Source organism: Lepidothrix coronata, unplaced genomic scaffold (assembly GCF_001604755.1).
Source record: "Lepidothrix coronata isolate B3197 unplaced genomic scaffold, Lepidothrix_coronata-1.0 Scaffold63, whole genome shotgun sequence".
Taxonomy (NCBI): domain Eukaryota; kingdom Metazoa; phylum Chordata; class Aves; order Passeriformes; family Pipridae; genus Lepidothrix; species Lepidothrix coronata.
Window position 1 is genome coordinate 332,217 of NW_016690243.1, and position 12,665 is coordinate 344,881.

Consider the following 12,665-nt stretch of genomic DNA (forward strand, 5'->3'; position numbering starts at 1 on the left):
AAAATTAAATTAAATTAAATTAAATAAATAAATAAATAGATAAATAAATAAATAATCAATCCTTCCAGAGAAATGTTTCCTTCTTCCTCCTCAGCAAATTGCCCTGACCTCAGGAACAGAGTGAACAATGCTTTTCAGCCCTGGAACAGTGACAGATGAAGGGTCCAGTCACTCAAGGGCTAGAAATTGACTGTCTGGTCTGTCAGGAAATGGGAGATTCTCCCAACTCTTTAATTTGATAATAGCATTTACTTCCTGACTTAGAGGATTCTGATCTTATAATCAAGATGCTCTTATGTATGGAAAATCTATTGCAGATGATTTTTAAATTATTCTCATATTAACTAGTTATTTCCCTCTTGTAAAAGGAGAGTCACACAAGCAAATCCCTGGTACTAACATAACAGCTCAGGTATTTGCAGAAAGAGGGGTGTGAAAAACAGTGCCAGCAACAGTTTTAAAGGAAGATTTTCTGAATGTGACAAAATCACGTTCCTGTAAGTCGTGAAGTATTGAGAGAGAACATCTGAAACTCTGACATAAAATCTTTTCTGGCACTCATTTGAGACAACCTGGTCAGATCACTTGAGGTTTCATTATGTATGTTGGAGTCCAGTTATTCATCTGTGTCTGACATAGGGATTTGCACGGTTAAGCATCTAGATCTCTAAGCTGACCTCAGTTATTTCCCAGTACTACCAGTACTGCTGGTTCCTGATTCTACTTCTTCCAAAAACACCCAGGTGAAGAACTGGGCCCAGTGTGTCTTCTCCTGCAAACAGGGTAAAATTCTAGCCCTACTGAAATCCCAGGGTTCCCATTGTTTTAAATGGTAGTGGCATTTCATCGGATATATTTTTTTGCAGATGTGTCAACATGGAATTTTAATCAGACTTTTAATGAGTTCCCCTTCTGCTCTCCTCTACCCTTCACCTCAGGATAATATATGGCATGGAACAGACAAAGAACTTTTCAGGCTGTAATTACAATAATTAAAAAATATTTAGTAATTTCTTTCAAAGGCGTAAACAGAGTAATGAAGTCCAGTAGACACACAATGCTATTTGTTGGAACATGCATGACCTATTGTAAAAAAGTACATAGGGCTGGTCCAAATACATCCTTGCTGTCATTCTATTCAGGAAGTGAAATCAAGCCAGGGACAAACCTAATGTAATGATGCTGAATAGCACAAAGCCCAGCATATTAACAAAGCAGCCACTTGATTTTCTTTAACATATCTATTTCTAAGTGCTTAAATTGAGAAACCTGTTGGCAATTATTCAGAGATTAAAACCCCTACAGTTCCCAAGACATTAATTACTTTTGTGGATGCTTCAAATATCAGGAGTTAAAAAATCTCAAGTTACACACTCCAGGAGAAGGCACCCTTTTTAATAGCTATTTACATTTTTAAGAGTGTAAATGCCATATTCATCTACCTCAGCAGCAAGGGATGAGCCTCATAATACCTTTGGGCTTGGTATGGAAGAATAGCTTCAGGGTGAATAGGAAATACAGCCTCATTATTACAAAAGAAAACCTCAGCATGGACTTCATACTCCAAGTCTTTTCTGTAGAGATTAATCATTTGATAAATCATTAGCAACAATTAAGATAATAAAGCATGACAGAAAATAGTCTCTAAAAACCACGCCTTTCAGCAAATAGTTGTTTGATACATCCAAACTCCAGCAGTTCTAATGATAGAACATAAGTATTCTACTTATGGGGCCTCTCTTTCTTCCTTAAATTTGTCCTTAATTATGTGAGTTTTGATCATCTCTTTTCTGTCTTTCCTCATAAAACAGTCATGAAACTGGTGGAACACAGCAGTAGTACTGACTCTCTCCATTTCATCTTCACTCTTTCCCCTGTTTCACTTCTGCTTTTTCTACATTCACAGTTTCTTTGCCATCTTTATCCCCTTTCTTTTCTTCCTTGCCATTAACATTCCCTATCTTTAACAGCTTCTAGAAATGCCCCCCACTCTCATTGCTACCTCCTTCTCACCTACCAAAGTACTTCCTTTTTCATCATCTTCTTTTCTCTGTGTATTAGAGAAGCTGCCTCTGAGTACACTTTGCCATTTTTGTTATGTAGCACAGACTGTATGTACTAAATTTGAAGAAAAATACTGAAGCCCTTCTGTATAAAAAGCTGAACACAAGTTAAACAGAAGCAGCACCAGGGATTTCAAGCAGGAGTTGCAATACCATTCCACTCTATTCTATAATTTTGCTCTTTAGTTATATGAGAAAATTTAACTGTTACCTACTTTCTGTACTTCCAAGTAATCACATTCAGTTCTTATATACTAATGAGGTAGAAATGGAACTGAAACAGACTTCTAGATTTAGTGATTACTAAAAATCTTTAGATAATGAATCTGAAATGTCATTTTGCAGAAACTATAACTTTCCCTTTGTCCCAATTTTCAGAAAATAAATTATCTTAAAAATAAGACAGATATGAACTAAACTGCAAAATCTGAATTTTTAAAGTTTTAAAATTAAGACTTGCGTTTCAGACTACAGAAAATTTCTGTGAAATTTTAAAAGATGAGGAATTTCCAGTAATTTTTCATATCTTGGCTTTTAGGTAACTAGCTTGTACGTACTTGAATCCTCATTTTCCTGCAACAGAAGTCAGAAAAACAGATTTCTTTAAAGTATTTCAAATCAGATTCTTTAAATATTTTTTTAATTAGGGAACTCTCTTCTCTCTGTCCATGATTCTTGAAGCCAAGGCTTTTGTTAGTCTTTAGATGAACCATTCATGAAGGATTCATGATCCAAAAGCGTAAGTTTTGTTTTCGCAAGAGTCTGTGACCTTGAACAGAGTGTCAGGCTCACCCAAAACTCACACGAATGCTGGAAAAACTTGCTTTCTCTATGGTGAAATATTCCCACGGAATAGATTTTTGAAACATGAAGTAGTCAGTATGCTGTGTGTGGCTAGGTTAAACCCAGGGTAAGAGAATTAAATACAATTCCAGAAGTGACATGAAAGACAACGTGGAAGATAGGACAATATCCCAGGTAATCAGTCCAGAGCCCTGTGCCTAAGACAGCAAAAGGGGTGGGGAGAGTTGTCTTGGCTGAAACCAGTTTTAACTAAATGGTATCAACACAAACATTGCAGAGGGGCTCTGTTATACACATATACTTGATCACTCATAAACATCTTGAAGTCAGTGCATTTGGGAGTTTGAGGCTGGTTTGTTCCCCAGTCAAGATGTTCTACTGCTAAAAAAGAAATATGCTAGCCTGTTAACTTCCAGTTCACACAGAAAACTCACTGTGTCAGCAGCTTCACAGCTGACCTGCCCATGATTTTGGGCCACAGACAAGAATTTTAGTTAGAGGAGCCTGCTTATACCAGGGGATCATACCAGTGTGAGGTGGAAAAAGTACAAAGTTAACCAGCTTTGGGGCCCATGTGTCTGAGACGCAATGGTTGTAGTGAAAGTTTTGACATATTATGAGGACTTTCTGCCTGAAAGAGGCATTTATGCTCTTTTAGCTGTTTACATTAGGATGTGATGAACTTCACCTTGACATGCCAGTTGCTCTCCCCAGCTGTGAAGACAGGCTAAGCAACTTACTCTCACATATTTTACACTACAGATAACCAAGCTACCATTTAATATCCTCTTGTAGAGAAGTACGTCCTACAAAGCACTTCAGGCAAGACTTGAACTCTTTATTGTTCCTCTCTTCCGCATACTTTGTAATCTGCCCATATCCCTAGTGAAAATGAGGCTCAAAATCAGGGCATGAAGTATTTCACTCACTGACATAATAACTCTCAATTCCTACTGATTTAGTTATCTGTCAAAAAAAAAAAACAAAAACAACAAACCAATCAAAATGCAACCCCAAATCAGCACAAATAAAAGGGGCTGGAACAGTGGGATGCAAAGATATGTTTCTGTTTTAGGGCATCCTTGACATTGCAGTGAACTTGTCACCAAGGGATGGATGCCATACTTTGCAAGGAGACATTAAACACACAGGAACAGAAATCTGGGCTTGGCATATTGACTATCTCTTTCTACAGTTAATCTCTCCATAACCTAAGATCTTAGATAAAAATGAATCTCCTGCAATCCTTGTAAAACCAGCTCAAAACCCCACAGAATCTGGCCACAAATTTCATTAGTGCTATTACATGATTCGATTTCACGTGGAAACACTTCCTCTATTTGCGTGCCACGTTAAACATTACATTCATGAGCAGCTGGTGGCTCTCAAATCAGAATATGTGTTTACTTAAAGAGTAGTAATCTCTCAAAGGTGGTTTGCCCATTATGTGTTTATGGCCTCTTCGGTAACTACTGAAGGGTCAAATGAACTAACCAGGTGGAAAACTATCTGTCTTACAGAGCAAAAAGGTAAAACCGGGAGTCATGGAAGTATGGCTTCAAAACTTATGAATTACTGGACCCCCTCAAAAGTGATATGATGCTTGTTTGTTTTTAAACAAGAATAACTATAACGGGCCTGCTTCTGTAGTTTTGACTAGAAGAACATCTTCTCTCAGGATGATTTTGTTCAGTGTTAACAGCATTTAAAAATGAAGATTCCTGTGTCAACTTTTTAACTTTTCAAGTGCTAAAGAAAACAAAACAAAAATCACATACCCTGCATATAGTTGCCTATTAATACTGAGTTTTTCAACCTAAATATCATGTTATTCCTGCCATTACATTAACACAACCTCAAATTAATACAGCCTCTAGGGAAGTCACACTTGTAGAGTTACATCAAATTTAGTGGCAAGTTTCCACAGACATATAAACTCAGGAAGTTCCCATCTCTCCGTGGCTTTGGCTATATACTTGTGTCTTAAATTGATGTGTTAGGCAAAAGTTCACACTTTCTTGCTACAATTTTTATCATGAATGTGATGAAAGGTACTTGATAAAAAGAGTAAACCTCTCTGTCAAAAGTGCTGCTGAGGAAGCACCAATTCATCTTATCTTACTTTTCGAGTACCTTTAACTTGCCTATGAGGACTGTCTTTAGAAAATGCGCTCAGAATCCACACCAATTACATCTTGTCTTCTCTCCATCATAGCACGCCAATGTAAGACTTAAAAGGTAATAATTTTAAGATAATACCTGCAAACTCAAACTCATGTAAATAATTTCAAAAAAGCCTCGAAAAAAAGGACAAATGGTAAGGACTATTGATCTGTGCTGGAATGGTTTGATCTAGGTAATAGCGAACACAACCAGATTTGCCATTCTTTAGGACTTCACAGAATAGAAATCTAACACAAAACACATTCTGACCTCTGAATAAAGATCTGATTTCCTATAGAGGAAATGTTCTATTTTTGGAACCTAAAAATACGGAAAGCTCTGGGGAATATTTACTTCCACTTTCCATCTTTCATAATTACTTTGAGATAAATTTACCTCGAGTACTTAGCAACTTTAAAGAGGCTGTAATTGATAAGTCCTTAGTAAATTAACTATGTACCAACCAAAAAAAGTCAGGCAGAAAAATGTAGCACTGAAAAATCTTATGCACCCCAAATTACTTAAGTTACACCTGCATAGTATCACTTGCATATCTCCATAGACCTAAAACAAAGTGCAGAGCACCTTACATGACATCACCTTGCTTCGGCGTCCTGCTCTGCAGCAGACAAGAACAGGCTACTCACTCTGCGCTGCAAGCCTCAAACCTATGTAGAAGATACAATGTGACCCACATAGAGTAACCTGTAGTATTTTATTGGCACTAATGAAGACATAGGGGAAAAGAATCAGATTTAGGAATTGGACTAGACCTTTAGTATGCTTCCTCCATAGGCTGATGGTGGAGATAACAAAGCAAAAGAGGCATTTTATAGGTATGTTATTTTTTGCACTAATAACACATCTATTTGCCCACTGGGTTAAAGAACATAGCTTTGTATTCCAAAAATGTTTTGGTGAGAATGGAGCTTGGAAATAAATCTCACTTAGCCACTGTTAAGAGCTGTATGTTAATTGACTTTGAACATACATGCAATAAGGAAATAAACTCTCTTGTATCACCGATCCTTGGTTCCTTGAAGAGTCCACATAAGAACTAGACTCAGCAACAGGCCTGCATTCAGGCGAACTATATAACTACCTACAAAAGTTGCAGAGAAGGGGGAAAAGTGAACTCAGGCAAAAACCCTCCTTTCTGAAGAACAAGAACACACACACACAACTCCAATGTAAAGCACTGATCACTGTTGTAAAAACTGTTGTAAAAACTCCTAAAAGGAGTTTATTCCCTGGCGAATAAACAGGGAATTAATATTTGAAATCCATCTTTCAATCTGCCACATTGAGTCTTGTTTGGTAACTTATATATGAAAGTTAACGAGACTAGAAAGCATAATAATAGCATTTGGCTTCCTTCCAGACTATTCTGCCTTCACTTCAGGCCAGCCCAATTTATTCAGTCCAGAAGAAAATATCCTTATAAGTATCAAACTTGATCTCAAATAATGAGCCCTGTTAGGAGGTGAAGCATATCACTCTGCACAGAGCTGCACCAACATTGATCAAAGCTGGCTTGATTGAGCCTGTTTGGAGAACAAAGGAGCTGCAGTCTGCCGAGACACTGAGCCATCCCACCAATACTGAAACACCAAGCTGTCCCACCAGCACTGAGACACTGAGCCACCACTAACCACCTGCTGCTCTAGGAAGGGCCTGGGGTGGGAAGCCTTTTTGAGTAAGGGCAGTTTTGAACTGCTGAAGCCAGTTGTTTCTCGGAGCTTTAGCATTGACTACAACTTTTACAACCAGGGTTAAGAAGCACTCTGCAGAAAGCCTGACACAGAATTTGTTAATTCTCCTGTCTTCAGAAGTTTTCAAAGAAGATTTCTAGTAAACCAAATCAAAAATCTAAACACAAGCTGAAATGGCCAGAAACATAAAAGAAAATATTACTTTACAGCTTAACTATACCCTGGTCTGAGACAAAAAGGCAGTACCTCACCTTATTTTTAAACAGACTGGCTATTGTTTTCTTGCTTGACTGGTGCTAAGGGAAAACACGTTTCACTGTGAGGTCTAAAGAAAAATCCTATTCGGCACAGTTAAATATTTACTGGTTTTATTTGTATATTACAGGCAAAATGCCTGATCTTAAGGCTCAGCAGTAAGTGTGCAAAGGTCTAAAATGCTAGTTCCTTTTGTATCTTGCTGTGTGAAAAGATATCTTTTCCTACACTACCCTCTGTCAACATCAAACACACAGATGGACATTTTCATGTAATGAGTAATTGTACTCATTGTGGGCTACAGGTCACATAAGGATCGATCCTGCAATAATTTCCGGTGTGAGAACTTTCAATGTGCATATAGGAAAAAAAACAGCTTTAGTCAAGATTTTCCTCTAAATAATTCAGGCTTGTAGCATAGAGTTCCAGTCATCCCTGGAACCATTTCTGAAGTGGCAAAAGAAAGGGGGGAAACAGATTCATTTCCAAGAGTGTAAGGAAAAGCTTCTTTATGGGGAAGAAACGTGACCAAAAAAAAGCGTAGTAACAATATACTTTTTACATAATTTCTTTAACATCAGTATGTTTACTCAGGTTTTTTAACTAGCAAGGAAGGCTGAGAATGCAGACACCATATACTATCTAAGCAAGCTTACTTAGCTCCAGTTGTGTAAACTACCAGAACTGTCAACATCAGCATCTCTCCCAAGGAGCTGGCAACAGGCTGACTTGCAATTCCACAAAATTGGGATGCCAGGCTGAGTTCCTTAAATCTCAGAAATGTCTCACTTACTTAAAGCCCCATTCCCTGACTTTTCAGGGGGGGCTTCCATTGGGTGTGGTCGCAGGTCTTAAAAGGTCTAGGTGACTGACCTCTTCCAGTTGGCAGGCTTTGATGACACTCTTGTACCGGTATTCATCATAGGATACACCAAAAATTATGTTTTCTTTTATTGTTCCAGGCATGATCCAGGAGACTTGAGGTGAAAAAGATATCCTTCCACTGTGCTTAATTTTACCCTGTGAAGGCTCCAGTTCTCCCATTATCAACATCAGAAGAGAAGTCTGAAAAATCATTAACACTTGATTAATATATCAGAGATCTGTACAACAATAAGAAATTTTGAACAAAGTGAGAGTCACTCTGCTAAGTCACTTAAATGGCACAATTGTCTTGTCAAGAGTGCCCCTATAATACTAATCTAGTGCAAACTGCAACTAGTGGAGATTTTCAGTGGTTCTGAAAGGCCTCTTAACATGAGAGAAACTTAATGTGATGACCAATAAAAATTGTGTAAGATGTCTTGTAAAAAAGGCATGCTGCTGCAATAGTATGTAATTTTAATGAAACTTCAGTAATTTTTTAAGGTAAAAATCTGTGAGACACATACAAACAACATACTAGCATTTATAAAGAATGTTATTTGATTTTTTAAAATTATCAGTGATTATTTTGTTTGTTCTTTGTACAACATAATTCATGTTTATACTTTTGCTAGTGTTCACAGGTATTTTATCTGTATGGCCTTGAAAAATGCAATTTCTTTGTGTAAGTGTGTACAATTTCTCAGTGTGATCTGAATTTTCCTGTGTAACTTTTAACTCATCTACGTGAATGTATGACCTAAGTATATTTCCCTTCATAAAAGAATTGATTGCAATTTCAATACTGACATGTTATAATTTCAGAGTTAATCAGTAGCTTGTAGTAACCTTGCCACAGATCACTGGCTACTAGATCAAAGAATGGAATTGAGAAATACACGGAAAAATTTGTTACAGAGCCACTGCAGTGGTGTTCTTATCACCAATAAACAGTCAACAAAGCTGGGACGTAACACCAAAGATGTAAAAAAACTACCTAAATAACAGTTTCATGCTGTGAAGCCAAGATTCTTTGACAAGTTAAACAATATACCGGGGGAATCTCATGAGATTCTTTCCATTATACCAGAATCTGAGTTTTCCAAAATGGTAAGTTTCCAATCTTACAAAGGACAGCTGATTGGTATGTTTGGTACACTGGATGTTAAACTACTGTATCTCATGCCATATAACACAAATTGAATAAAACCAAACCAAACCCTATCTAATATTGAAAGAGTATTTAAGAGCTAATGTCAGGCTTAATACATCTTACAGATAAAACAGTTTGTTTCACAGGCCTGACAACTCCTGGAATGTATAGTAACAGCCTCAACCAACATGACAGAAGCCTTAAGAGGGTGTAAGGGAAGAAGAGTCTTTTTTTGTGTGAGGGTGGGAGGGGGGCGCCAGTGAACCTTATTTTTTGTAAATTTTTTAGATATAACCTTTTTTTTTATTGCCTTGGAAAGTGCAAATTTGTTGTATGTACTCACATAGACTGCTCAGTGTAATCTGAATTTTCCTCAATTTCCTATACAGCTGAATAAAGGAGATATACATATGTCCTTCAGCACTTTCTAGTTGACATTTCTATATTAAAATCATCAGCTTTAGCAATAGCCATAGACAAACTGTTAATTCAGAAGTATCACAATAAAATGCACCTTAACATATCAGCTTGAGGACAATATGTTCCGAGTCCCTTGCTCTTTTCATATGGGGATCACTACTGAAAAATAATATAGAAGCCTTGAGCCTTGACCATATTGAAATTGATGGGTCCTTTGTCATTGACTCCAACAGACCAAAGACCTCATCACTTCAAGCAAAAGAAATCAGAATATTCCCACCTATAATTTGTTAAACAGGAGAAGCTGCTATAATGAATGTTTGACTTTCACATCTCCTCAAATAACCCAGTAAAGATGAAAGACTCATCTAATTACTTGCTGTTCAAAGTGAATAGGAGTATCACAGTTCAAGTCATTTTATATTAATGAGGTTAAACTGGATGTGTTATCTGCAAACTAATTGCATTAATAACATTTCAGGGTAGTAAAATGATGATTAATCTAAATCACAACTTTTCTCACAAAACCAGCAGTTTCAGCAGCACCTTCCCAGGCTTTCACATGGGTCTTGGGAAGCCTGAGTGAAGCACTGTAGGAACCGGAGCGTAAGTGATCAGCTATACCACGTGTCCAGGGCACATACCTAGCTAATTCATGTCAGGCTTGTCAAATTACTGACCATCTTATGTTCAAATTTTTCCTTAAAATGTCAGCAAGGCAAAAAAAAAGAAAAATTGCTTTCTAGCACACTGAGCCATCTGGATATCTATCCTATGGTCTCCATTTTTTTCTAAAGGCTGGAAATTCTCATCATAAGCCTTAACTTTAACTTTCAGTCTACATTACTCCTGTAAATCTCCTTTTACTTCCAAAGGGAAAACAGTCTGTATTGTTGTATTACAGAAAATATCCAGCAAACTCTCTCTCATATTGGCCACAGAGTTAAAATTTCAAATTGGCCATTTTATTGAAACTTACAGTTTATCCATACTTTTTCCTGCAGCCATCATTTCTACATCAAGCACAGGATAGCAAGAATACAGTAGCAATACAGGTAACAATACATATAACAACATAATATTTATCCTTATAATTATTACGACTTTTGTCAAAACAGCAAACATAGAAATACCTTGCCTGCTCCAGTAGATCCAGAAACAGCTAATAACTGTCCCTTCTCAATCTTGAAATTTATATCCTGAAGAACAGGAGAAGCATGAAGTGGAAAATTACTGAAGAAGAGACTGCTGTCAGTGCTAGGAGCTTTGCTGTTGTTGTTTTCCTGGTTTGCTTTTACAAACAGCTCTCCAATTCCCTGCAACATACACAGATATGTATTTGATATACATAAAAAACAAATAAATCATGCATATGCAGACATGCATACCATACTATGGATTTATGAAAGCATATGAACTTACTTTTCTCATGTTACTTTGCTTGTCAATGAAATATTCATTATATTCTTAAATATACATTTTTTAATGTATGCATTGGACTTGTGCCTGAATTTGTGGACACAAACAAAATTTGCTTATTATAGAGCTGCTTTCCAATGTTTATACATGCCACAGCCTGATTCTGCTTTCAGGATGGCATAAATCAGTAATAACTACTTATTACAGACCTTAACACATATTAAAAGGTCTCTTCCAAAGTTTCTCAACTGTGGATAATTTGATATCATGCAATAATTACTTGCCATGTATTCCTTGCCTGCTGAGAGCCTACACTAGTTAAAATGAATTACTGTAGGCTGCTCTTTTTAGAGAACACCATGGCAAATATTAACAAAAACAAGATACACTCCGTGTTTTAATATAGTTTGGGTGAAAGTACCAACCTCATCCCAAAAAGCTGTTACTTTGTCCAGCTCAACCCCAGTGGTTGTTAGATTATACTCCAGAGCTTTATATTCTTTTTTCAGCAAGAAATCCTAGAAACACCATGAAAGCAGATGAGAGGAAACTGTAAAGGACAAGGTTGTATCACAAACCAGTACATACTTGCTTACACTAACTAATATTTCTGATGGTGCTATTGCATTATAGTGCTTTTAGAGAGATGCCTAAATACAAATTATACATTTACAGAACGCAGAAGGGAATGTTTTTGAAACTACCAATTCTTTCATTGCTGCTGAAAACATAGCCATAAAGGTGTTTGGTTCTGATTCATAAAGGGTATCAAAACTTGGAATTTGCTTTGCTTTCAAGACTTATGTCAGGCAGGATCACCCCTCTGACCTTAATCCTTTTCAAATAAAGCTTTGGTTTTGGAGTAAGATGTGGAAGGTTGCACTTCAGTAAACAGCTAAACAAAGCAGCTACATGCCGCTATCTTCCTATTCCAGAACTGCAAGAGTTTAAAAGCGTTGGAATGATCTCTCTACCAACAAAAATAAAAGGCAGATAATGATCCTGGCAAGTGCAGCACTGAAGCAGCATAATTACAAATAACAGAAATGAGCAATCTGACACTTGTGTTACCTTCTGGAATAGTATTAAGAAAAACGAGTAAGCCTATGCTAATGTAGGAAAGTCCACCTCTCTATTCCTTTATTTTATTAAGGTTACATAGTCTATAGGTACTACCTCCTTTAAATTGACTTTTTTAAATTACGTGGAAGCAAATAGGTCTACGTGGGCAATACAATGGACAAACTAAGCAGAATTGTTAAAAATCAGTTCTCTAGAATAAACTTGCAAATTTTCCAAGTAGAAAAAGAAGAAGGGAAAAAGCAGATGATTGAAAGGGTAGGAACTGAAAAACTGGAAGGCAAAACACGCACGGTTTATGAAAAAAAAAAAAAAGGAAAGTATAGCTAGGCTTTCATAACAAAGGCAGTGGGGTCATCCAGTGGAGTTCCTGAAGCAGTGATAGTCAGAGAAAGCACACTGATCCAGAAACACTTCATGGTCTAGGAAACATGGGTCTACCCACAGGGAAAATACAATAACCCAGGGGACATATCTGGTCCAGTCAAAACTCTAAACTAATGAGGAAATTAAATCAGAGAAATATAACTGGTTTATTATTTTGTCTTTATGTTTCTTATGACTTGTAAAAGGCTTTAGTGTTCTGGGATTCTGTCCAATCTGTCTATGGGAACTATACTGAACCTGTCACAAAGAGATTATTATTTATGGAGCACCCATTTGCTACTAACCCCAAAGACAAGCATTCGGTGAAGTGAGGGCAATGGTATGACAACTGGGCTTGCCAGTTCT

The 12,665-nt window shown here is 37.0% G+C and overlaps 1 protein-coding gene across 1 annotated transcript in view; it reads right to left on the minus strand.

Moving 5' to 3' along the window:
- CFTR (cystic fibrosis transmembrane conductance regulator) overlaps positions 1-12,665 on the minus strand; it is a 75,740-nt gene that overhangs the window by 45,458 nt on the left and 17,617 nt on the right. Inside the window, exons 9-11 of the mRNA XM_017817796.1 lie at positions 11,279-11,371; positions 10,568-10,750; positions 7,871-8,062 (exon numbers count right to left, since the gene is read on the minus strand). Of these exons, the coding sequence (XP_017673285.1) occupies positions 7,871-8,062; positions 10,568-10,750; positions 11,279-11,371 (468 nt within the window). The remainder of the gene's footprint in view (positions 1-7,870; positions 8,063-10,567; positions 10,751-11,278; positions 11,372-12,665) is intronic.